This window comes from Natator depressus, chromosome 11 (genome assembly GCF_965152275.1).
Source record: "Natator depressus isolate rNatDep1 chromosome 11, rNatDep2.hap1, whole genome shotgun sequence".
In the NCBI taxonomy this organism is placed as follows: Eukaryota; Metazoa; Chordata; order Testudines; family Cheloniidae; genus Natator; species Natator depressus.
In genome coordinates, this window is record NC_134244.1 from 31,377,336 (window position 1) to 31,404,712 (window position 27,377).

The 27,377-nt window shown below is 40.5% G+C and overlaps 1 protein-coding gene across 2 annotated transcripts in view; it reads right to left on the reverse strand.

Moving 5' to 3' along the window:
- Window positions 1-18,352: 18,352 nt before the first annotated feature.
- The window catches only part of CCDC148 (coiled-coil domain containing 148), a 151,580-nt gene continuing 142,555 nt past the window's right edge, over window positions 18,353-27,377 (reverse strand). The window contains exons 13-15 of one of the 2 annotated variants that reach the window (XM_074966824.1): window positions 26,033-26,150; window positions 19,288-19,428; window positions 18,353-18,514 (exon numbers count right to left, since the gene is read on the reverse strand). In XM_074966824.1, coding sequence (XP_074822925.1) covers window positions 18,368-18,514; window positions 19,288-19,428; window positions 26,033-26,150 — 406 coding nt within the window. In that variant the 3' untranslated portion in view covers window positions 18,353-18,367. Of the gene's footprint in view, window positions 18,515-19,287; window positions 19,429-22,976; window positions 23,498-26,032; window positions 26,151-27,377 lie in introns of those variants that run through there. The other variant, XM_074966825.1, reaches the window with a different exon arrangement.

Here is a 27,377-nt window from a genome sequence, read left to right on the forward strand (position 1 = left end):
TATAAGAAAAACAGAATGAAAGTTCCAAATTGTTTCAACGCATAGTTAGTGAAAACATTAAAGCCAGTTATAATGTAGTTATTTTGTCCTATAAGGGGATTTTACGACATACACGTTCATAAAAAATTAACGCCTTATCTATAAAACATATACTTTCCACATCAGATCCCTCGACAGGCATAAAGATGCGTGGAGTGTAATCACAAGTAGCTTTAGTGGGACTCAGTGAACCTGATTTATAAGGTGCTGAGCATCCAAAATTCCAGCAGGGCCTGTGGGTGTTCAGCACCTCTGAACATCTGGCCCTGTAGTGTTCCAGGATCCAGACCTAGCTAGGACTTGGTTTTGTTTAAATTTTACATATTTATATATCTGAGAAAAGGTCTGAAATGGAAAGGATGTAAGTATTGCTATAACACAAAAGGGTAGGCCACAGAAATCCTTCTTATAGCAAAAATAAAATTATCATCATGGTGGAACTGTTCACTAAGTGGGTGCAGGTTTGGGCCCCAAGGTGATTATTTAGAAAGCCAAAATTAGGCAAACTCAAACCAATCAGCATTTGTGGCATTATTGTTCTTCATTAAGTTTCAGCAAACACAGGTGATAGGCAGCTTATAAAGAGAGAATAAATATTATTGATACAAATTTAATTTTACTGTAAATTACTAACAAGTCCTGTATCCTTCCTATGTGTTTGCTAATCAGCACATAGAAATACGAATCATGATCTCTAACTTTGTAAATGGCTAAAAGGTTCTTTGTCGTTTGGATTTTTTACTTAACTTATGGCCTGATCCAGAGTCCACTTCTTTCACTTTCCCAGGACTTCAATGGGCTCTGACTCAGGCCCTATTTTTACGATCCATTCAAAGTCTTGTTTGAATCTTACAATCTTGTAACAGTAATTTATAGAAGTTTAACTGTTATTTTAAATATTATAAACTTAATATATCACATTAAATAGAGAACAGGTCAGCAAAATGAACATGTTCTTATAATTTTAAACAGAAAATAGAATCAGAAGAAACTGTTACAAAAAGGTTTTTTTCATGGGCTAGCCTAGACCCACAATTGTATGACTAATATTCATGAAATCTTCATCAAATATAGGAGAATCCCCATTTTATCAGCTATTTGGGGATCAAGGAGGTCATTAAATAAACAAATTCATAAAATTGAACATCTCAAAATTACAGCAGGTATAGTGCATAAATTGCAGCATGGTGCACTGCATTTTTTTCTTCTTGCCCTTCAAACCCCTGCAAAGCAATTCCCAATGCACTGAAGAGATCAGAATATGAAAAGATGTCGACCTATTCTTCACTGACATCACATTAGTTATATGACTTCCTCTGCACTCCCATCAAGAAAAGTGTCCTAACATTGATGTTCATAATTTGAGGTCATACTGTATCTTTTTTTTTTTTTTTTTTTTTTTTTACTACAACAACTTTAAGTCCAGAAAATAATACTTTTAAAAATCTGTTTAATGAATTTAAGGTCTGATGCTCCTCTCACCTATGCTATTTTACATTGGGTTCACTGTAATTATTCCTGTTTCTCACTGGTGTGAGAAGGGAATCAGGCCTGTAGTGCTCACTACTCAGGCATTTGATCTGAAGTCTTTTATTTAATTATAGAACAGATCCGGGACAGGCTTCCCCACCATTGTCCCATTAGTATACCTCAGCCTGAGCTGGAGGTCTCACCTCTAGGAGTTATGGGTAGTTCATGTTTCATGTCAAATCCATCCCTAAATCTTTAAACCCCTAAACAACAGTGTCCCCAAGGGATCTGTTTTGGGCGCAGTGCTGTTCAACATATTCATAAATGATCTGGAAAAAGGGATAAACAGTGAGGTGGGAAAATTTGCAGATGATACAAAATTACTCAAGATAGTAAAGTCCAAAGTAGACTGCAACGAGTTACAAACGGATCTCACAAAACTGGGCAACTCAGCAACAAAATAGCAGATGCAATTCAATGTTGATAAATGCAAAGTAATGCACATTGGAAAACAGAATCCCAACTATGCATACAAAATGATGAGGTCTAAATTTGCCGTTATCACTCACAAAAGAGATCATGGAAACATTGGGGATAGTTCTCTGAAAACATCCACTCAATGTGAAGCAGCAGTCAGAAAGGCTAACAATGTAGGAACCATTAGGAAAGAGATAAATAAGACAGAAAATATAATGCCAATATATAAATCCATAGTATGCCTACACCTTGAATACTTTGTGCAGCTCTAGTCACCCCCATCTCAGAAAAGATGTATTAGAATGGGAAAAGGTGCAGAGAAGGGCAACAAAAGTGATTAGGCATATAGAACAACTTCCATATGAGGAAAGATTAAAAAGACAGACTATTCAGCTTGCAAAAGAGATGACTAAGCGGGGATATGATAGAAGTCTATAAAATAATGAATGGTGTGGAGAAAGTGAATAAGGCAGTGTTATTTATCCCTTCACATAACACAAGAACAAGGAGTCACCCAATGAAATTAATAGGCAGCAGTTTAAAAAAAAAACAAAAGGAAGTACTACTTCACACCACACACAGTCAACCTGTGGAACTCATTGCCAGGGGATCTTATAAAGGCCAGAACTACAACTGGATTCAAAAAAGAATTAGATAAGTTCATGGAGGATAGGTCCATCAATGGATATTAGTCAAGATAGTCAGAGGTGCAACCCCAAGCTGTGGGTGTCTTAAGCCTCTAACTGCCAGAAGCTGGGAGTAAACGACAGAAGCTAGGATTATCACTCAATAATTGCTGTTCTGTTCTGTTAATTCCTTCTGAAGCATTTAGCATTGGCCACTGTTGGAAGACAGGATACTGGACTGGATGGACCATTGGTCTGATCCAGTATGGCTGTTCTTATGTTCTCTGCTGAGATTGTCACCATAAATCCTATAGATGACATCATAGTTAACAGACGGCAAGTCTGAATTTCTTACTTTTAATTAAAACTGTATTGAATTATGTAACTTGTGGGGATGTCTTTGTGGACAGTGACTACCAACTGATTCTATGTAGGCAACAGAAAAAAAAACATTATTGGCTTCAAATAGTAGCAACAGACTGAAATGGGTCAAATGGTTTAATATTCCATTACCAATCCTCTAAACGCACCAGTCCACACACAAATAACAGTACCAGTATAGCACCATTGGAGCTTTTAGCGAACAATTCATTACAGGTCTTTTTTACAATGTTTTTAAACATTAGTTTGAATTTGCTGTTAATGCAAGTGAGTTTAATAGCACTTGCTAGAGCAAGGCTTAGCATGGACCAGTGCTGTTCAGGCTTCCGTGCATCACTCTTCCAATTAATTAACTTCTTGATCCATGATACCTTTTGGCTTGATCCTGTTGCCAGAAAGTAATATGGAAAAACACAATTTCCAGTAAGTTCATGGAATATACTGAGGACAATTTTTGTTCCAGAAAGTGGAGGAAATAACTAAGGTGACAGACATTTTACCCTTGATTCTGACCAACAGGGAGTAATTGGTAGCAAATCTGATGATGGAAAGCAATCTGGGGGAAGTGATCATGAAATGATAGATTTTATGATTCTAATGAGTGAGAGTAACAGAATAAGGACAATGGACTTCAAAAAAGCAGACCTTAACAAACTTTAAGAACTGGTAGGCAAGGTCCTTTTGGAAGAAACTCTATGGGAAAAAGGAGTTCAGGAGAGCTGGCAGCTTCTCTGCGAGACAATGTTAAAGGCACAACTGCAAACCATCCTGCTGTGAGAGAAAGACGGGAAGAATTGTAAGAGGCCAATATGGCTCTTCCAGGAGCTCTTTAAAGGAATCCTACAAAAAATGGAAACATGGACAAATTGCTAAGGAGAAGTACACAAGAATAGCACAAGCATGTAGGAGCAAAATCAGAAAGATTATGGCACAAAATGAGTTAGAGCTAGCAAGGGACATAAAAGGCAACAAGAAAAGGTTCTGAACACACATTAGGAGCAAGAGAAAGATGAAAGAGAGTGTAGGTCCCCTATTTAGTGGGGAAGGAGAGGTAATGACAAATGACATCAAGAAAGCTGAAGTGTTTAATGCCTATTTTGCTTCAGTCTTCACTAAAAAAGTTAATGGTAACCAGATACTCGACAGAATTAATATTAACAACACAGGAGAAGGAATGCAAGCCAAAATAGGGAAAGAACAGGTTAAAGAATATTTAGATAAATTAGATTGGGTTGATAAAATTCATCCTAGGGTAACTTAAGGAACCAGCTGAAGCAATCTTAGCAATTATTATGACCATTAGCAATTAACTTTGAGAACTCCTGGAGGACAGGATGAGATGTTATATGATTAAAACATGACCAGGTAGATCATTGTTGCTACCACTGTTATATAATTACAACAGATCTTGTACAAAGTATGTCAAGTAAGGCGTCTATAAAAAAGTTATGATTTACTCAATATGATTATCCTGTTTGTATGCATGTATCATTTTTGTATCTGAAGTTATGAATAGTAACTATGTACCTGTATTTCAAATGTTTGCTCCTGTGGTAACACCAACAAGGTATTTAGTCAGCACAATGTGAAGGAACTATTCAAGTTGAATGGCCCATTAAAGAACACTTAACTTACAATGGACCCTAGAAGACACCTATTGACATTTAATGGACTTTCCTGGGGACATTCTAACTAGAGTATGGTTAATGGCCTCTGCTATAACTAAGTGAAGCATGCATGGACATGTGACTTGCCCATGTGACTCCAAACTCCATCTTGTTACCTGTACTTTTTCACAAACTAGAACAATGGGTTTCCCTTCACTTGGCAGAAGCTATAAAAGGCCCTGGAAACATCTCCATTTTGCCTCTTTCCTGCTCATACCTCTGTACTATGGACTTATACTAATGGGAGCATTCTGACCAAGGGACTGAGGTCTTCCAATGATTTGGAAGCAACCAGAGACTTAACAAGCCAGCAGTTTATTCCATCACGGCTACAAGTCTGATCTAAGAACTTTGTAATTATTGTATGTATTTGATTCCTTTAACCAATTTTAACTCTCACCTTTCTTTCCTTTTATAAATAAATCTTTAGATATTAAAGGATTGGCAACAGCGTGATTATTGGGAAAGAGCTAAGTTATATATTGACCTGGGTATGCGGCTGGTCCTTGGGGATCAGAAGAACCCTTTGATTGATGAAATCGGTTTTAAATAACCACTCGTCATTAAGTCTAGTGTTTTTGGTGGTGATACAAGGACTGGAATACCTAAGGAGACTGCTTTTCTGACTTCTTGTTAGCCAGTGTGGTAAAACAGAAGTTTACTCTGGTCTGGTTGTCGGTCTGGTATATCTTACGGGAGAATAACCACCAGTTTTGGGGTGTGTCTGCCCTATTTCTCAGCAGTTTGTCCTGAATTTGGTATTCTCAGTTGTGACCCACTATGGCACGGTGACACAGGGATGGTCCAAGAAGCCTGGAGAAGGGCAAACATAATATCTGTCTTTAAAAAGGGGAACAAAGAGGACCCAGGGAATTACAGACCAGTCAGCCGAACTTTGGTACCTAGAAAGATACTGGAACAAATTATTAAATAGTCAATTTGTAAGCACTTGGAGGAGAATAGGGTGATAAAGACTAGCGAGCATGGATTTGTGAAGAACAAATCATGCCAAACCAAACTAATTTCGTTCTTTGATAGGGTTACTGGCTGAGTGGATGGGGGAGAGGAGAAGATGATGATGTGATATGTCTTGATTTTAGTAAAGCATTTGACACACTCCCACATGACATTCTCATAAGCAAATTTGGGAAATGTGATCTAGATGAAATTACTATAAGGTGGGAGCACAACTGGCTGAAAGACAGTAATCAAAGAGCAATTATCAATAGTTCACTGTCAAACTGGGAGGGCATATCTAGTGGGCTCCCAAAGGGTCAATCTTGGGCCAATACTATTCCATATTTTAGTTAAGGACTTGGATAAGGGAGTGGAAAGCTAAGTTCTCTATAAGCTGCATGGCTGTATGGCCGCACAGCTGCCTATTAAGCCCGTGCAGGGGCTCAGGGCTGCAGTGGAGAGAGGTGTCCCTCCCCCAGCATGGACTTGCCATGGCGCGGAGAGGTGTTCCTCCCAGCCAGTGCCAGTGTGGACCTGCCGTGGCAGGGAGAGGTGCCTTTCCCTGCCGGCCCCACCATAGACCTGCCGCAGTGGGGAGAGGCGCCCCTCCCCAGGCCCCAACACAGACTTGCCCCTGACTTGCCGGGCCTGGGGGAGAGGAGCCCCTTCCCCGGTCCGCCCAGCCCCGCCGGAGCTGCCGCAGCCAGGGAGAAGCGCCTCTCCCCCAGTGCCAAGCTGCTGTGGTGAGAGAGTGGTGGGGGGAGTCCTCTCTCCCCACTGCAGCCCCAGGGCAGCCTGCACCCCAAACCACTCATCCCCAGCCCCACCCCAGAACCTTCACCCCTAGCTGGAGCCCTCAGCCCCTGCACCCAACCCTCTGCCCCAGCCCTGAGCCCCCTGCCACACTCCAGGCCCCTCGGCCCCACCCCCACCACATGAATTTTGTTATGTGCACCAATATGAAGGTGATGTGCTATACATCACATCCATATTGTTGCACATAACAAAATTCGTTCCGTACATGGATGTAAAAAATTAGAGGGAACACTGGTGGAAAGTATATTTATAAAATCTGCAGATGACACTAAGTTTAAAAAATTTAGGAGGTTAGGATTAGAATTCAAAATGACCTTGACAAATTGGAGAATTGGTCTGAAAACAACAAGATGAAATTCAGTATAGACAAGTGGAATGTACTTCACTTAGGAAGGAAAAATCAAATGCACACCTACAAAATGGGGAGTAACTGGCGAGGCAGTAGGATTGCTGAAAAAGAATCTGCAGGTTATAGTGGATGAAAAACTGAACATGAGCCAACAATGTGATAAAGCTGAAAAATAAAGCTAATATCATTCTGAGGTGTATTAATAAGAGACTTCTATATAAGGTATGGTTTCAGAGCAGCAACCGTGTTAGTCTGTATCTGCAAAAAGAACAGGAGTACTTGTGGCACCTTAGAAACTAACAAATTTATTTGAGCATAAGTTTTCGTGAGCTACAACCCACTTCCTCAGATGCATAGAATGGAACATATAGTAAGAAGATATATATATATACACACATACAGAGAACATGAAAAGGTAGAGTAAGAGGCTAATTAATTAAGATGAGCTATTATCAGCAGGAGAAAAAAAACTTTTGTAGTGACAATCAAGATGGCCCATTTAGACAGTTAACAAGAAGGTGTGAGGATACTTAACGTGGGGAAATAGATTCAATATGTGTAATGACCCAGCCACTCCAAGTCTCTATTCCAAGCCAAGTTAATGGTATCTAGTTTGCATATTAATTCAAGATCCGTGGTTTCTCATTGGAGTCTGTTTTTAAGCTTTTCTGTTGCAAAATTGCCATCTTAAAGTCTGTTACTGAGTGGCCAGAGAGGTTTAAGTGTTCTCCTACTGGTTTTTAATGTTAGGATTCCTGATGTCAGATTTGTGTCCATTTATTCTTTTGCTTAGAGACTATCCAGTTTGGCCAATGTACATGGCAGAGGGGCATTGCTGGCACATGATGGCATATATCACATTGGTAGATGTGCAGGTGAACGAGCCCCTGATGGTGCGGCTAATGTGATTAGGTCCTATGATAGTGTCACTTGATTAAATATGTTTACAAAGTTGGCATCAGGCTTTGTTGCAAGGCTAGGTTCCTGGGTTAGTGTTTTTGTTGTGCAGTGTGTGGTTGCTGGCGAGTATTTGCTTCAGGTTGGGGGGCTGTCTGTAAGCGAGGACTGGTCTGTCTCCCAAGATCTGTGAGAGTGAGGGATCATTTTTCAGGATAGGCTGTAGATCTTTGATGATACACTGGAGAGGTTTTAGTTGGGGGCTGAAGGTGACAGCTAGTGGTGTTCTGTTATTCTCTTTGTTGAGCCTGTCCTGTAGTAGGTAACTTCTGGGTACTCTTCTGGCTCTGTCAGTCTGTTTGTTCACTTCAGCAGGTGGGTATTGTAGTTGTAAGAACGCTTGATAGAGATCTTGTTGGTGTTTGTCTTCTGTCTGAGGGGTTGGAGCAAATGCGGTTGTATCACAGAGCTTGGCTGTAGACAATGGATCGTGTGGTGTGGTCTGGATGAAAGCTGGAGGCATGTAGGTAATATAGCAGTCAGTAGGCTTCCGGTATAGGGTGGTGTTTATGTGACCATCGCTTATTAGCACAGTGGTGTCCAGGAAACGGACTGCTTCTGTGGATTGGTCTAGGCTGAGGTTGATGGTGGGATGGAAATTGTTGAAATCATGATGGAATTCCTCAAGGGCTTCTTTTCCATGGGTCCAGATGATGAGGATGTCATCAATGTAGCGCAAGTAGAGTAGGGGTGTTAGGGGACTAGAGCTGAGGAAGTGTTGTTCTAAGTCCGTCATAAAAATGTTGGCATACTGTGGGGCCATGAGGGTACCCCATAGCAGTGCCGCTGACTTGAAGGTATACATTGTCCCCAAATGTGAAATAGTTGTGGGTGAGGACAAAGTCACAAAGCTCAGCCACCAGGTTTGCCGTGACATTATCGGGGATACTGTTCCTGATAGCTTTTAGTCTATCTTTGTGTGGAATGTTGGTATAGAGGGCTTCTACATCCATAGTGGCCAGGATGGTGTTTTCTGGAAGATCACAGATGGATTATAGTTTCCTCAAAAAGTCAGTGGTGTCTCGAAGATAGCTGGGAGTGCTGGTAGCATAGGGCCTGAGGAGAGAGTCCAAATAGCCAGACAATCAGGGTGCCAACACCTGAGATGATGGGGCATCCAGGATTTCCAGGTTTATGGATCTTGGGTAGCAAAATAGAATACCTCTGGTCAGGGTTCTAGGCATGTGTCTGCACAGATCTGTTCCTGTGCTTTTTTAGGGAGTTTCCTGAGCAGATGGTGTCGTTTCTTTTGGGTCATTACACATATTGAATCTATTTCCCCATGTTAAGTATCCTCACACCTTCTTGTCAACTGTCTAAATGGGCCATCTTGATTATCACTACAAAAGTTTTTTTCTCCTGCTGATCATAGCTCATCTTAATTAATTAGCCTCTTAGTCCACCTTTTCATGTTCTCTGTATGTATATATATATCTTCTTACTATATGTTCCATTCTATGCATCCAATGAAGTTGGCTGTAGCCCACGAAAGCTTATGCTCAAATAAATTGGTTAGTCTCTAAGGTGCCACAAGTACTCCTGTTCTTTTTGCAGATACAGACTAACACGGCTGCTACTCTGAAACCATACCTTATATAGGAAACCTATGAGGAAAGGTTAAAAAAACTTGGCATGTTTAGTCTTGAGAAAAGAAGACAGAGAGACCTGATAACAGTCTTCAGATATGTTAAGGGCTGCTATAAAGAGGATGGGGATCAATTGTTCTCCATGCCCACTGAAGGTAGGACAAGAAGTAGTGGGCTTAATCTGCAACAAGGGAAATTTAGACTAAATATTAGGAAAAACTATAAGGGTAGTTAAGCACTATAAGGTTTCCAAAGGAGGTTGTGGAATCCCTAGCATTGGAGGTTTTTAAAAACAGGCTGGACAAATAACTGTCAGGGATGGTCTAGGTTTACTTGGTCCTGCCACAGCACAGAAGGCTAGACTTGATGACTCTGAGTTCCCTTCCAGCCCTACATTTCTATGGTTCCCCAAATCCCATCAACTCCAGTGGGCGCAGACTGGTCCTTAGTTTTCAGTCTGTCATCATACCTTGGATTTAAGCGAATGGATAATGGGACGTGGACCAATGTCCTCTAGGAATAGAAATTAGACCATTATTAACAGTTTCCCACGAGAATTTGAATTCAGTTCTGAAGAGGTTAAAGACTATTGCAGTGACCCCTGTACCACCTAGCAACCACTATTGTAATTTCCTTACAGGATTAATCTAAAACCACACTACCAAAATGCATGCAATAATTTAATTTATCCCCAAAATTGTTAAGGGGAGTATGTTATAGCTTAGAAAACCATATACTTAATTATTAAGCTAAACAATTATAGTGAATTCTTCATTTTTCCAGAGTGCTTTGTAGTTAGCAAGAACATTGTTTTGTCTATTTTGCTTTCAGCTTAACGATTAGAGTAAAATGATTTTTCTGTTGCAAATGCAAAGTTTGATGCTCTATAATGCTTTCAGTTAACAGTTTACAGAGTTCAGAAAACTATGTCCTTGGGAAGTTCATTTTCAAAATGTTAACAATTACTGTAAAGGCCTTTCTGTTTTTGGAAGGGATCATTACAACTCACATCACAATCACTCACACTTTCCTTTTTGCCTGCAAATGGTAATAGACTGACAAAGTGTACATGGGCATATGTAGAATTCTCTGCCAAAAAGATTCTGTGCCAGTTGGATACTTGACCTTTAAATCACTGATTAACATTTAAGCTATTTACTGACTGGCTAATTTTTTTATTCATAGAAATATAGTATATTACAAGACTTGACTGTAACAAATAAGTTGTTCTCAGGCTGAGAAAACAAATTCTGTCAGCCAAATTTCAGCAAGTCAACAATGGTACAACAAACTATCACAAACTCAAATCTACCATTAACAAACTAAGGGCCTATCTGGGCAGTATTTACTCAGACACCTTATGCTCGTAAACAGGGATCAGCTAGAATCCCACACCTTGTTCTACTCAAATGTAAGAGGAGAGAAAGTTAGCACGGTTGGCGGGAACTTCAGCACTAGAGCTGGTTGGGAAATATTTTATTTCCTGTGAAAATTTGTGAAAGATGTTTTTCTTCATCAAAATTTCACAGAATTAAAAAAATTTCAAAAAACTGAAAACTGGAAATTCTTTCATTTTGGGGGTGCGGTTTGTTTCTACAAAAGTGAAAACAATTGATGATATTTATGTGAAAATTTCCATTTCATCAAAAACAATTCAACCTCCTCTATTTGTACCTCTTGGGAGCTTGCCTGAATGAGGTGATACTGTCCTGCTCCCTTCCCTACAGGCAGTGTTGGGGTGAAGAACAAGTTGCACAATGTTATAGGGTGCAGCAGTTATTGCTCCTGTGTATGCACCCCACAGCATGCCTGCAAACATTTTCTGTCCGTCTGTGTTCACTGCAGGCAAAATGTCTGCAGTCATTGTCCCAGATGTGGATCACCTTCAGGCTCCACCCTCATACAGAAATAGTTTTAAACGATTACATAAAACATCAACCAGTGGGCCCAATTCTCTGCTGGCATAACCTGGTACAGCCCTGTTGATTTCAAGGGTGTTGCATTCATTTATTCCAGAAAAGACCAAGTTCTCTGTGGTATAACAGAAACAGAAACCGTAACAGACTGTTGTCACAGGATCAATCTCCTGTGCCTCAAAAGTCAATCTCTGCTTCACTTAACATTTATTTTCCTCAGCATTTATGCAGGAGTAAGAGATGATAATGCTGTGACAACATTTTACTCCACTGAAATTACCTTCTGGGCCTACCTTGAGCACAAAGAAAACAAATGACTGCTTGAGGTCCTAGGCTTTTTGAAACCCCACGTGGACTCAGCAACTCACAGACACACCAACCCAATCTCTCTGGGACCACAGTGATGAAACACAAGGCCAGATTCCTCCTTGAGGAGCTTTAGGGCCTACCAATGTGTGGGGGTTGGCCCTTTACAGTTTAAACAGAAAAAACAAGAACAATAATGGGCAAATATAGTACCAATCTATAAAAAGGGGAATAAGGACAACCCAGGGAATTATAGACCAGTCAACTTAACATCAGGACCCCGAAAGATAATGGAGCAAATAAGAAAGCAATACATTTGTAAGCACCTAGAAGAAAATAAGGTGGTAAGTAACAGTCAACATGGATTTGTCACAAACAAATCATGTCAAACCAACCTAATTTTCTTTGGCTGGGTAACAAGTCTTGTGGATGGGGGGAAGCAATAGATGTGATACAGCTCAACTTTAGTAAGACTTTTAATTAGGGCTGTCAAGCGACTAAAAAAATTAATCACAATTAATCTCAGTTTTAAATCGCACTGTTAAAAAATAATAGAATATCATTATTTAAATATTTTTGGATGTGTTCTATATTTTCAAATATATTGATTTCAATTACAACAAAGAATACAACGTGTACAGTGCTCACCTTATATTATTTTTGATTACAGACATTTGCATTGTAAAAAAGATAAACAAAAGAAATAGTATTTCAAATCACCTCATACAAGTACTTAGTGCAATCTCTTTATCATGAAAGTTGAACTTACAAATGTAGAATTATTATTATTTTTACATAACTCCTTTCAGCTCAGTGAGCCCTTGTTTGCAAGGGAGGATGGGCTTTACCTCAGGGACTCGGCATGTAGCAGGGGAGGAGAGGCTGGTGCAGGGAGGCTGAGCTTGCCAGGCCCATTCCCTATGGCAGTGTTTCTCAAACTTTTTCTGCTGGGGACCCCATTTAGACTTAAAAAAAAGTTGTGACCCCCTACCTTCAGCCCTGCTTGGGGTGGGAGGCTTGGGGCACAGGGCTCCGGGTTTCAGCCCCCTCAGGGTGCGGGGCTTAGGGTTTCAGTCCCCCTTGGGGCTCCTCAGGCCACTGCTGCCCGCAGAGCTCTGGGCTGGGGCTTCAGCCCTGTTGCTGTCCGCAGAGCTCCAGGCTGGGGCTTCAGCCCTGCCGCCACCGCTGCCAGCAGAGCTCTGAGCTGGGGTTTCAGCCTCTCCCTCGCCACCTCTGGAGCTGTGGGCTGCGCCTTTAGCCCTCCCCCACTCCCCACAGAGAGGTATCTGATTAACATGTTTATTTTGTTTTCAATTAATCACAGGTGTTAACTGATCAATTGACCGCCCTACTTTTAGTACTATCTTGCATGACCTTCTCATAAACAAACTAGAGAAATATAACCTAGATGAACCTACTATAAGGTGAGTGCACAACTGATTGGAAAAGCATACTCAGAGAGTAGTTATCAGTGATTCACAATCAAGCTGAAAGGGCATGTCTACTGGGATCTCACTGGGATCTGTTATAGGTCCACTTCTATTCAATATCTTCATAAATGATTAGAATAATGGCACACAGAGTGTACACTTTTAAAGTTTGCAGATGATACCAAGCTGGGAGAGGTTGCAAGTGCTTTGGAGGATGGGATTAGAATTCAAAGTGATCTTGACAAACTGGAGAAATGGTCTGAAATAAATGGGATGAAATTCAATAAGGACAAATGCAAAGTACTATAGTTAGGAAGGAATAATCAGTTGCACAAAAACAAAATGGGAAATGATTGCCTAGGAAGGAGTACTGCAGAAAAGGATCTGGGGGTTACAATGGATCACAAACTAAATACAAGACGACAATATAAAACTGTTGCAAAAAACACAAACTTTATGCTGTGATGTATTAGTAGGAGTGCTATTAGCAAGACAAGAGAAGTAATTCTATCACTGTACTCGCGCTGATAAGGCCTCAGCTGAAGTATTATGTCGAGTTCTGGGCACCACATTTTGGGAAAAATATGGACAAGTTGGAGAAAGCCCAGATGAGAGCAACAAAAATGATTAAAGGTCTAGAAAACATGGCTTTCAACAAAAGACTGAAAAAATTGGGTTTGTTTAGTCTGGAGAAGAGAAGACTGAAGGGGGACATGATAACAGTCTTCAACTACATAAAAGATTGTTATAAAGAGGAGGGTGATAAATTGTTTTCATTAATCACTGAGGACAGGACAAGAAGTAATGGGTTATTATTGCAGAAAGGAAGATTTAGGTAACTTCCTAACTGTAAGCAGGGCTGGTGCAAGGATATTTTGCGCCCTAAGCGAAACTTCTACCTTGCGCCCCCTCCCCCGCCCCCGCCAACCGCCAAAAACTAGTAAATTTAGCATTATAAACAGCCTGTCAGAAAGGGTAACGGCTGTTGTAATGTTTCTTTTTTACCTTTAAGGCTTTTCAATTGTTTGCCATTGCCTCTGATGGTGTCCCATTCAAAGTCTTACTATTGTGCAAAGCTAAACAATTGAGCCTTGCATTGCATCACCATCCAGGTTAGGCAGGGTGACAAATCCCCCTTGCCCCAAAGGGACATTATCCCCTGGTGACTAATTTCTACTCCAAGTCTATAAAGCAGACTTTTAAGGTAAATACATTATTCCTTCAATATTACCCATGCACACATCTCACAAAGATTCTCACTCTTGACAAGTTACCAGCCTTGAGTAGATCCCTTCCACGTTCCTCTTTGTGGGTAAGTGCCCTGTAAGACATGTGTGGGTGCAGTGAGTTTGTCAGGCCTGCGGTGACAGCTGTTTGTGAAGATCAGGGGGCCCTGGTGTCACAGTGAGCTTGGGGTGGCTGACAGCATGGGGCAGGGCACTGAGGCTGGTGGGGCAGGTAACACTCACTGGGCTGGGGGGCAGGTGGTGCTGGGATGGGGCAGGGGCAGGTACCTGTCAGTCTCCAGGGCTCGGGCCGCACCAGAGCCAGCAGCCTCTTCACCTCGGAATCTCCCCCGCTTGCCCGGGGGCCACTTCTCCTCTCAGGCTCCCCGGCTGCTGCCACCCCGGCCGCCCAGGAGGACGTGGGCGGGGGGTGTTGCCGTGGAGGAGACGCAAGGGGCCGGGCTCACCTGGGGCCCCGCATCTACTGGCTGAAAGCAGCAAGAACCGGGTGCCGCCCGGGGGGAGCCAGGCGGCCTGAGACCAGGGCAGTGGCAGCCTCCGCAGCAGCAGGGGCAGGCGGGGAGTGTAGCCCGCCATGGGGCAGGAGAGGCCGTGCTGCTGCTGCTGTTTCAAAGGCTCCTGCGCCACGTGGCAGGGCCAAGGAGCCTGAGAGGAGGAGTGGCTCCCGGGCAAGCGGGGGAGACTCCGAGGTGAAGAGGCTGCTAGCCCTGGTGTGGCCCGAGCGCTGGAGACTGACAGGTACCTGCCCCTAAGCAATAGTGTAAAAAAAAAAAAAATTGGGGGGCAGTGCTTTTTGGCGCCCCCAAATCTTGGCGCCCTAGGCGGCCACCTAGTTCACCTAGTGGTTACACCAGCCCTGACTGTAAGGGTAGTTAAGCTCTGGAACAAATTACATAGGGAAGTTGTGGAATCACCATCATTGACGGTGTTTAAGAACACTTGTCAGGGATGGCCTAGATCAGCCTTTTCTCAAACTTTTTGTGGAAGCAACACCCTTTGGACTTAAAAAAAATAATATTGTGAGTCCCTATATTAAGACTTGAAAAAATTGAAGCCCACTACCTTAAATATCTTTAAGTAAAATATTAATAATACTGGCCCACCAGCATTGATAAATGAATCTTTTAAATCTTCGCAAATATATTGAGTAATTTCAGTTCCTATGTTAGCAGAGAAATTTCTTACCCCAAAAATATGCTATATCAGGACTGTAACACTTGTAATTCATAAAAAGTGAATTTATAGTTTGTTTCTATGTAAAAATAAACTTTGATCTGGCACACAAATGTTTTTTCTTACCTTCACTTGCAACCTCTCTATACATATTCCCAACCCCAGGTTGAGAAGAACTGGTCTAGATAATACTTAGTCCTGCCTGAGGGCAGGGGACTGGACTAGATGACCTATCAAGGTCCTTCCAGTCCTACATTTCTATGATTCTAGGAGTCATCCGTTGCACAAATAAACACAGAATTGTAATTTGGGCACAAACACTCAGCAGTCAAATCCAAACATTACATGTACAACATGCTAACAATAGGAGAGCATAGATACTGGAGTAGGAAGAAACGACTAAGGCACTGGACTGGGTCCCAAAAGGACCCAGGTACAGCTCCTGGCTCAGACGCAGACTTCCAGTATGAATTTGTGCAAGTCACTTAATCTGCACTGTGCCTTAGTTCCTCATCTGTATAATGGGGAAGTACTTCCCACCTCATTGGGGCATTGTGAGTGTACAATCCATTAATGACTGAGGCATTCAGAGACTATGGTGATTAGGGACATACGTAACCAGATCGATAGGAAATTGCATACATCCTAATTTTATTCTAATATTTATTGCCCTTTAAAACAGCATGATCCATACAGTATATGTATTTTATGTAAGGCTGAGTAAGAAATTTCAATGTGTATATATTATTTGACAAGTAACGTAAAATGAAATAAAAAGACCATATTCTCAGTCATATGCAAACGGTTTCTTGAATGGTGATTAAGTTGCTAGCTGCATATTTGATACTTCTTGATTTCATATGTTACATGCTGTGACAAAGTTCCTCCTCTATCTTGGTGGGTCTTGTGCTTATTGGCAGATTTGCTCGCCTTGGAGCTTCACGGCAGCCCTCAGTTTGGCCGTTTTCATGAACCGGCAGTCCAGGACAACTCCTCCTGTGTCTGACCAGGAGCTGGGAGGTTTGGGGGGAACCTGGGCCCGCCCTCTACTCTGGGTTCCAGCCCAGGACCCTGTGGAATGTAGCTGTCTAGAGTGCCTCCTGGAACAGCTGTGCGACAGCTACAACTCCCTGGGCTACTTCCCCATGGCCTCCTCCCAACACCTTCTTTATCCTCACCATAGGACCTTCCTCCTGGTGTCTGATAATGCTTGTACTCCTCAGTCCTCCAACAGTATGCATTCTCACTCTCAGCTCCTAGTGCCTCTTGCTCCCAGCTCCTTACATACGCACCACAAACTGAAGTGAGCTCCTTTTTAAACCCAGGTGCCCCGATTAGCCTGCCTTAATTGATTCTAGCAGCTTCTTGATTGGCTGCAGGTGTTCTAATCAGCCTTTCGTCTTAATTGTCTCCAGAATGTTCCTGATTGTTCTGGAACCTTCCCTGTTACCTTACCCAGGGAAAAGGGTCCTACTTAACCTGGGGCTAATATATCTGCCTTCTATTACTCTCCTGTAGCCATCTGGCCTGACCCTGTCACAGTGCATGTTATATACGGTTAGAAAAAGTGAAGAGTTATAAAAAAATTACCTTTCAATTTCCCTTTCACGTAAATGAAACATTCAGTTTTTTTAATACCAAAATACAGATCCTAGAGCTAAAATGACAGGTTTCAGAGTAACAGACGTGTTAGTCTGTATTCGCAAAAAGAAAAGGAGGACTTGTGGCACCTTAAAGACTAACCAATTTATTTGAGCATAAGCTTTCTTGAGCTACAGCTCACTTCATCGGATGCATACAGTATGCATCCGATGAAGTGAGCTGTAGCTCACGAAAGCTTATGCTCAAATAAATTGGTTCATCTCTAAGGTGCCACAAGTACTCCTTTTCTTAGAGCTAAAATGTTATTTCTAATTTTATAATGTATTCTGAAGGACTAAGTTGCAAAATGAAATTGTTTGGATGATTAGTTTGCAGTAAACATGATGCACCCAATTGGTTTCTAATTTTAGAGAAAGGTTAAGTTTCCTCTTATAATAATGAAGAAATAACAGAAGCATTTATGATAATGAGGTTTTTATAATTAAAAAAATCAAATTCTCAGGTAATATAACCTGATATGAAAGTTATGTGGGATGCATCTATGTACTATATTACCATCTAAAATGACTGTTTTGTGAAGTTAATTTGCAGCACAAATTTAAAGTAACACAAAAAATATTTCTTCAAAATATTGTTTACCAAGTGCCAAATTGTATTCTGTGTGATCTGTGTGTGGAGAGCCCTCCACACACAGATCACACATCTTCTGCAGGGAAGAGACTCAACACTATCACACACCCAGTGGAGCCCTCTCCAGGGGACTGAAAAAAGAGTAAATCTGGGGGCAGGATCCCATATTATATAACCTTTCCCACAGAGTTTCATGGGGAATGCTCAGACGCTACTGTGGGCCAGGGGGAGAGTACCTACAATTGTAGCCCCAAAGGAACCACACTGCCATGGCGGGAATGGGGAGCAGGCTTCCAAGGATCAGAACCAGTGAAGGGATATGCCTCCCATGGATCCCCAGAGATCCACCAGGTTTGGGGTTGGGCCCCACAGTGTTTATCATAAACTGCATCCCAGACATGATGCTGTGTGGGAACCTTAACAGAGGGTTCCATGCACAGAAACTCTTCCTTAAGCTTTTACATAGGAGGTTGATTTGGCTCCAGATAATTAGATTACAATCTCTTAAAGAACATGATGTTCCAAAACTTTATTCAAGATTGTGGGGGAGTATTAAATGGCCTACTGCGCATTCCATAGGAAATACATTTACTTTTAAATGACCATACTGACTGAGAACTAAATAATTCTATGTAGTATCCTAAATTCACAAAGTTATCTAAATTAAAGAAGTTTATTAAAAATTTTCCTATTATAGTCCTGAGGATAGTCAAAGAGTTCTGAAATCCATGCTGGATCCTACATTTTAAAGACTGTAGATTCCATGTCCCTTCTTGGAAGTTTCAGTGGAGGAATTTTTGGTAAAATCTCTTTAGCATAAAGACTTTTATGAAGTCCAGCTTCTCGAAGAGCTAGCTCCACACGAACTCTAGGGTCAGAAATGATCTGTTAAAATAAAATATCATAATGAGGAACAGAAACAAAATATTAGTATTAATACTTTCTCAAAAATGTAACATATATATTTGTGTAACATATCTTTAGCGCATCTGGCACGTAAATATCTTGCAACGCTGGCTACAACAGTGCCATTACTTTCAGGTGACATTGTAAACAATAAGCGGGCAGCATTATCTCCTGCAAATGTAAACAGACCTGTTTGTCTGAGTGATTGGCTGAACAAGAAGTAGGACTCAGTGGACTTGTAGGTTCTAAAGTTTTACATGGTTTTGTTTTTCAGTGCAGTTATGTAACAAAAATAATCTACATTCACAAATTGCGCTTTCCACGATAAAGAGATTGCACTATAGTACTTATATGAGGTGAACTGAAAAATATATTTATTTTGTTTATCATTTTTACAGTGCAAATACTTGTAATAAAAATAATATAAAGTAAGCACTGTATACTTTGTATTCTGTGTTGTAACTGAAATCAAAATATTTGAAAATGTAGAAAAACATCCAAAATATTTAATAAATTTCAATTGGTATTCTATTTTTAACAGTGTAATTAAACTGCGATTAATCATGATAAATTTTTTTAATCGCGATTAATTTTTTAGAGTTAATCGCATGAGTTTAATTGCAGTTAATCAACAGCCCTACTAGTTTCTCTCCAGTATTTCTGGTTTCATACGTGACAATAACTTTCTATTATTAATCTTTCTGTTAATGGAATATTCATTTGTACACAGACTATACAAGATAGGCAATTACCTGTTCTTCACTGTATGTACGTAATGTAAACAGTGGTCTTTGAAGAACACATTCTTCTTCAGTTCCAATGCCCATTTTAGCTTTAGATGCCACTGTATCAGCCATCATTCTTGCTGGATCAATTTCAGCAACAATAGCAACCTAAATAACATTACATGAAAATACTTATTAGTCAAATAGTTGATACTATCTAACTGGAATGAAGTTGGAATGAAGTGGACTGGTGTGGAGAAAAGTTCCTTACCAATAACAGTTGTCCTTTAAACATAGTCCTTGTGCAGCTCCACATTTGTGAGATGTAAGTGTGCCCATGACAAACTTTGAACCACTCTGAAAAGCAATGCAACCTCTGTGGGTCTAAATGATTTGTCTCCAGGCTATAAAAAGGATGTGTGACCTCAGCTGCCCTCAGTTCCTTCCACTGAATCCAACAATCTCAGAAAACTCTGAAGAAGCAGAGAAATGGGGCAGCCACAGGAAGTGAGAAATGTGGAAATGCAGGAGCAAAACAAGAGTTATTGACAAATAACTCCTTTCTCCAATAATTTCCTCTCATTATGACTAGTAAACTAGCTATTTAAGAGAGAGAAACTAGCACTACAATCCCCCAGGAGGGGGACTGAGAAGGGTTAAACAAACAATGATTGCAGAGCTGATCTCCTAGAACAGGCAGCAGGGTGAGATTCCAAATCAAAAGAGTGGTCCTGCAGAAAGATATGTCTAGATACCCACAAATGATAGCTTTGCTTAATCTCCGCAATGGGAGCAGTACTGGCTGGAGCTTTTGGTAGAGGGTAAGAGGATTCATGAAAATTTCGCAGAAATTCAAATGTGATATATAAGGCAGGCAGCAGTCTGACAGGAGTCCTGAACACAGTGGCAGTCAATCTTGTTCAAGTTCAAGTCAAAAGATGGAACAGCTTATTGGACTGACAGAAATACATACGTATGTCCCTTCAAGATCCATCATAAGATGACAATAGAAGAATCTTATTGAGCAGAAATAGCTGCTAAGGGATAATAGCATAGATCCCCTGACTCCTCTGAACTGAATTGACTAGTCCAAAATTTCAACATAGGCATTCACAAAAGAAATAACCTATTGATTACAGCTTATGCAGAGATCATTGTCCACTTCAACGAACAGCAGGCTCCCATAGACTCCTTCCTGCACTGTAGTAGTTTGTCTGCAGTCCTTCACAGCACTGAGCACCTGTTCTCAGCAATCTGTCACTATCTAGGCCACTATGTGATGTACCTACAGATCTGGGCAGCAAATCAATCTCGTTTTTAGGACAGTCTCCTCAGATCAAAACTACTCAACCATAGAGGCCTCTCCTTGGATCCATGATGCTTCTTATAGCATTTGGATGGCAGCACCACCACCTGGTGCTGAGACAACTCATCTAAACCAGATCTTGTTCTTGGGCAGCCAAGAGAAGACCTAGCACCTCAGTATTTTATTATTTATTTTACTTTTATTTTATGTATTTCATATATACAATGCCCTCAACTGAGTGAGTGCATTGTATATATATGAGGGGAAATGATGGTGTCCTTAGAGCTCTAAGGAAGATGTAGGGACTCTTCCCAATCAAAACCAACAACCAAAAAGTGATGAAGGAGATGAAAGAAGTGGACTAATAACTTAATATAACTACTAAGTAACAGTCCCTACTTCCCTACATGTCTCCAGCTTTAATCCAGACCACATCACATGATCCACTGTCTACAGCCACGCTCTAAGATACAACCGCATTTGCTCTGATCCCTCAGACAGAGACAAACACCTACAGAATCTCTATCAAGCATTCTTAAAACTGCAATACCCACCCGGTGAAGTGAAGAAACAGATTGACAGAGCCAGAAGGGTACCCAGAAGTCACCTACTACAAGACAAGCCCAATAAAGAAAGTAACAGAACGTCACTAGCCGTCACCTACAGCCCCCAACTAAAACCTCTCCAGTGCATCATCAAGGATCTACAACCTATCCTGAAGGACGATCCCTCACTCTCACAGACCTTGGGAGACAGGCCAGTCCTTGCTTACAGACAGCCCCCCAACCTGAAGCAAATACTCACCAGCAACCACACACCACCCAACAGAACCACTAACCCAGGAACCTATCCTTGCAACAAAGCCCGTTGCCAACTGTGTCCATATATCTATTCAGGGGACACCATCATAGGGTCTAATCACATCAGCCACACTATCAGAGGTTCGTTCACCTGCACATCTACCAACGTGATATATGCCATCATGTGCCAGCAATGCCCCTCTGCCATGTACACTGGCCAAACCGGACAGTCTCTATGCAAAAGAATAAATGGGCGCAAAACTGACATCAGGAATCATAACATGCAAAAAACAGCAGGAGAACACTTCAATCTCTCTGGTCACTCAATAACAGACCTAAAAGTGGCAATTCTTCAACAAAAAAACTTCAAAAACAGACTCCAACGTGAAGCTACGGAACTGGAATTAATTTGCAAACTGGATCCCATCAGATTAGGCCTGAATAAAGACTGGGAGTGGTTGGTCATTACAAAACCTAAACTTAATTTCCCCAATACTAATTTCTCCGTACAGTTACTCACACCTTTTTGTCAACTGTCTGTAATAGGCCACTCTCTTACCACTTCAAAAGTTATTTTTCTTCCCTTGGTATCCTGCTGTTAATTGATTTATCTTGTTAGACTGACCTCAGACTTGGTAAAGCAACCCCCATCCTTTCATGTATTTATACCTGCTCCTGTATTTTCACTCCATGCATCTGATGAAGTGGGTTCTAACCCATGAAAGCTTATGCCCAAATAAATTTGTTAGTCTCTAAAGTGCCACAAGGACTCCTCGTTATGTTAGTCCCTACTTTATTAAAGAGTCAAATCTAATTCTTCTTGCAAGGCAGTATAAATAACAGTTTCTAGACAATTTTTATGTAGTTTCTTTGTGCTGTAGTATATACAAGTGGTCTAATACTGTTTTGTAAAAATACAGCAAACTGCATGAAGAAAAGTCAATCTGAAGTATCATATAATTGCTGACACCTAATCAGATAACTAATGCAAGCAAAAATATTAAAACTGTACATCTCTCTTTAACCAAAAGGTGATTCCAGTTTCACCATGTCAAAAAGATAAACTACTGAATGGACTTTCTAAATATATTTATCTGCTCCAGATAAAAACTAAGGGATCTGTTTCATGGAGTAAGACCCTACCAATATTGGGTGATGATGGAGAAAAATGATTGATTAGAGGAATAGTTAAGGTGGAACTGTGTCATCGTCATCAAAAGCCTTTTTGGAGACATTTTAACTTTGATGTACCAGTCACAAGCATGGTGGTAGCTCAGAGAGTTACTGCCACCAAGAAAATATACTTTCTTGTATGTAACCAATGCCAATATGATTCAACGGATTTAATCAAGTGTGTTTGGAACATACAGTAGAACGCCAGAGTAATGATCCCCTCGGGAACAGAGATTGTTCCTAACTCTGAAATATTCGTAACTCTAAACAAAATGTTATGGTGGTTCTTTCAAAAGTTTACAACTGAACATTGACTTAATACAGTTTTGAAACTTTACTATGCAGAAGAAAAATGCTGCTTTTAACCATCTTAATTTAAATGAAACAAGCACAGAAACAGTTTCCTTACCTTGTCAAATCTTTTTTTTTTTTTAAAAACTTTCCCTTTATTTTTTTAGTAGTATATGTTTAACACAATAGTGTACTGAATTTGCGCTTTTTTTGCGGCTCTCTGCTGCTGCATGATTGTGTACTTCCGGTTCCAAAGGAGGTGTGTGGTTGACCGGTCAGTTCAGAACTCTGGTGTTCGTAACTCTGAGGTTCTACTGTATTGATATCCCAAAATAATGTGTTTCAGAGTAACAGCCGTGTTAGTCTGTATTCACAAAAAGAAAAGGAGTACTTGTGGCACCTTAGAGACTAACCAATTTATTTGAGCACAAGCTTTCCACAGTATGCATCCGATGAAGTGAGCTGTAGCTCACGAAAGTGTAGAAGATCTTTTATACACACAAAGCACACACTATCAGAGGCTCGTTCACCTGCACATCCACCAATGTAATATATGCCATCATGTGCCAGCAGAGGCTCGTTCACCTGCACATCCACCAATGTGATATATGCCATCATGTGCCAGCAATGCCCCTCTGCCATGTACATTGGTCAAACTGGACAGTCTCTACATAAAAGAATAAATGGACACAAAATCAGATGTCAAGAATTATAACATTCATAAACCAGTCGGAGAACACTTCAATCTCTCTGGTCACGCGATTACAGACATGAAAGTTGCAATTCTTCAACAAAAAAAACTTCAAATCCAGACTCCAGCGAGAGACTGTTGAATTGGAATTCATTTGCAAATTGGATACAATTAACTTAGGCTTGAATAGAGACTGGGAGTGGCTAAGTCATTATGCAAGGTAACCTATTTCCCCTTGTTTTTTCCTAACCCCCCCCTCAGACATTCTTGTTAAACCCTAGATTGGTGCTGGAAATGGCCCACCTTGATTATCATACACATTGTAAGGAGAGTGATCACTTTAGATAAGCTATTGCCAGCAGGAGAGTGGGGTGGGGGGAGGTATTTTTTCATGCTTTGTGTGTATAAAAGATCTTCTACACTTTCCACAGTATGCATCCGATGAAGTGAGCTGTAGCTCACGAAAGCTTATGCTCAAATAAATTGGTTAGTCTCTAAGGTGCCACAAGTCCTCCTTTTCTTTTTGCAAAATAATATGGTTATTCTAGCAGAATATTTTAACTCAATCTTAAAAAAACTTCAACAGGTTTAAAAAAAAAAAAAAAAAAAGACTGAAATAGCAGCCAATTGAACTTTGAGGCTCATTTATCTGTAAACCAGCTCTGAAAAATGTAAAAGGAATGTAATGAGGACATTTTGGCCAGAAGAGAACAATCTAGCCTAGGCCTGCCCTTTTAAACTCAAGAAAGTAAATTCAATCTGTATCTCTGTAACTAGCTGGCAGGTTCCAGAAACCTGTACAGAAAGGCAGTGCTCGTCTGAGTTACCCTAAACTCTAGTGCTAGAACCATGCATAAAGTGTACTCATGCTGGCAAAGGGGTCTTGCTAACTTAGATCAAGACGTAAGAAGATTTTGGGCTGTTGCTCTGAGTAGAGACAACTAAGGAGTAGGACAGAGGAGGTCTGACAGTTTAAGTTGATAATATCCCTACATTACTAAAGTTCTGCAGGAGGTCCAAAAGGAGCTGAAAACATTCCATTTGAAATAAATTAAACCACTAATGTCAGTCAAGTTACTTTTGTACATAACTGTTTGCAAGATTAGTATCACAGCTTGCATCTGTGCAGACAGACAGATTTAATTTTTCAGTAAATAACCTTACCTGAGGCAGAGAAATGCACAGGAATGTCTACACTGCAATTAAAAACCCTTGGTTGGCCTGTGCCAGCTGACTAGGGCTTGCAGGGCTTGGGCTAAGGGGCTGTTTTATTGCAGTGTAGAATTCTGGGCTCAGGCTGGAGCCCAGGCTTTAAGACCTGCGAGGTGGGAGGGTCCCAGAGCTTGGGCTGCAGCCCGATCCCAGAAGTCTACACTGCTATGAAACAGCCCCTTATCCAGAGCCCTGCGAGCTTGAGTCAGCTCGCACAGGCCAGCTGTGGGTTTTTATTTGCAGTGTAGACATACCCTCAGAGCCTTATTTACAGACCATCAACTCTGCAGGATCTTCCTTCCTTTTAGACTTTGTAAACCCTGCAATTCCAAAGTCTTAATTCAAAGAATTTATAAGGCCATAAACAGGCCACTCAGGCCTGGCTCACACACTGCATTGGGCTGCCTATGCCCCAGTACAGAGCATGTGCTGGGGGTGGGGTCATAGGAAATTCTGCTATGGTCATTCTGGCTTGCATTGCAATCGCAGGCTACCCTGGGGAGGCTGCTCTAACACTAGGGCTATCTGAGTTACACTGGGTGCTGTTTTGGCCCCCAGAGTAGCCCACAACTGGAAAGACACAAAAAGTGGTTTAAATAAACTTTTTCCTGCTCCCCACCCACACTCTGGGTTGCACATTCTAAGCTGCACTTCCAGGAGTACAGCATAGAATCTCAAGTACTGGATTTCCCTTTTATTCCCTGAAGACAAAAAACAACGGAGGGAAATTAAATTAAAAATAAAATTAAATGTAACATAAATGTTTCAAAGACATATGTTCAAAGGTTAGGAAAAGAAAAAAATAAAGTTATCATAGTAAATTTTACTTGGCCACCTTGGATAAGTGCTGTCTGGAATACAGTTTTTTCATGAACTGCACCAACTTCATAGAGAGTTAAACTCAGTCCTGTGCAGAGAGCCAACCCAGGGCCTATGAACCACTTACGCTCATTTTGGGGGCTTAAGTGGTTCATAAGCCTCGTGCTGGTCCTCTACACAGGATTGAAATTAAAAGGAACAGCAACAGAAGGAAAAAAGGGTCCCAACTCAGAGAAATTAATGACTATCCACTTCCAAATGTCAACAGATTCCACTGTGTCATTTAATATGTTAACGATCATATTGTCAGAAGTACAAAACACAAAGGGTGTGTAATGTGGCAGAGATCATGTTACTGTGAAAACCTTAACTTTTTCATTCCTTGATTGCGGAAGGATTGCTTTTGTAATGTGTTATATTAATGTAATTTTATGTAGCTTAATTGTATATCTAAATACTATGCACAGGAAACAAAATCACCTGTTGCCTGAGGGCTTCAAGACGTCTGTCTCTTTCTTCTTTCTCATGGGCTTCTTGAAGGGACAGTTCTTTTCTCTCCATCAGGCGTTTTTCCAACAGTTCTTGTCTAAACTTAATCCTGTACAATAGAGCATATATATATGCATATATATATATATATATATATATATATATATATATATATATATATACATATACATATACATATACATATACATACACATATACACACACACACACTATATATATATATATATATATATATGATGAAAACATTGGGCAAGTTGTATCAAACTGTGGTTTCAACATTTCTGCTTGAAAACCAGGGTGAAATTCTTTATCTCTGTTTCATGAATAATATGAGGTTTCCTCAAAACACCTGAAACTAACTCATTTAACTATTTTACCAGAGTTTAAAGAATGGATAATTATCCATGAATATTCTCACAATTATTAGAACACATTTATGGATGCTAATTTTTGTCCAATATTCTCTATAATGTATTATTTTTCTTCCATTTTCTTCACTAACAACCTTAAAAGAAATGCACTCTGACATCCAGACATGGTAGCAAAAACATGACTCTCCCTATCCTTCCTCTTTCCATTCAATAAATAGGCAAGACCTCTAATCTTGCTTCTTGTAGAAGTAAGTAAAGCTACTGATTGTATTGCCCTAAAACAGCAGAAACCTGCTTTGTCTTTTTGCATGAGGTAGCCTTTTCCCTCCCCTTTATTCATGGGACAGACAGACACACCCCCTCTTCCTCAAAACTTTTAACTTCCTTTTGGGATATGCAGTAGGAAGCACCGCAAAAAAAAAAAAAAGTGGGGATTTTTAATACTTTTACTCTTAGAAAAAGAAAGAGTTTATTAAACTCAAAGGAGAGCGTAACTTGTAGTGTAAATTGCAAGGATTTGGAACAAGCAGCCAGTTAACCAGACAGTTACAAAAGACCATGGCTGCAATGATCTGAGAGCAATTAACAGGACAAACTGGTACGACCCAAGAAGATGGTACAATATTACTCAAGGATGCACAAGACACTCTCTAAATTTGTTTCAGAGTGATAGCCGTGTTAGTCTGTATCAGCAAAAATAACGAGGAGTCCTTATGGCACCTTAGAGACTAACACATTTATTTGGGCATTATTTGTTTATTTGGACAAATTTGTTCTTGTTGTTCCTGTATTTTAAATAGGTTCAGACTCACAACACAGGCCTTGGCAATATTTTTGTTTCAAGGTGAAAGCCTAATCTGCTTCTTGCATAAAGTGAGATGACAGGAAAATCTCTTCACAAAAATTCAGAATTTTTATTTTTTTATGAAAAATGGCAAATGATA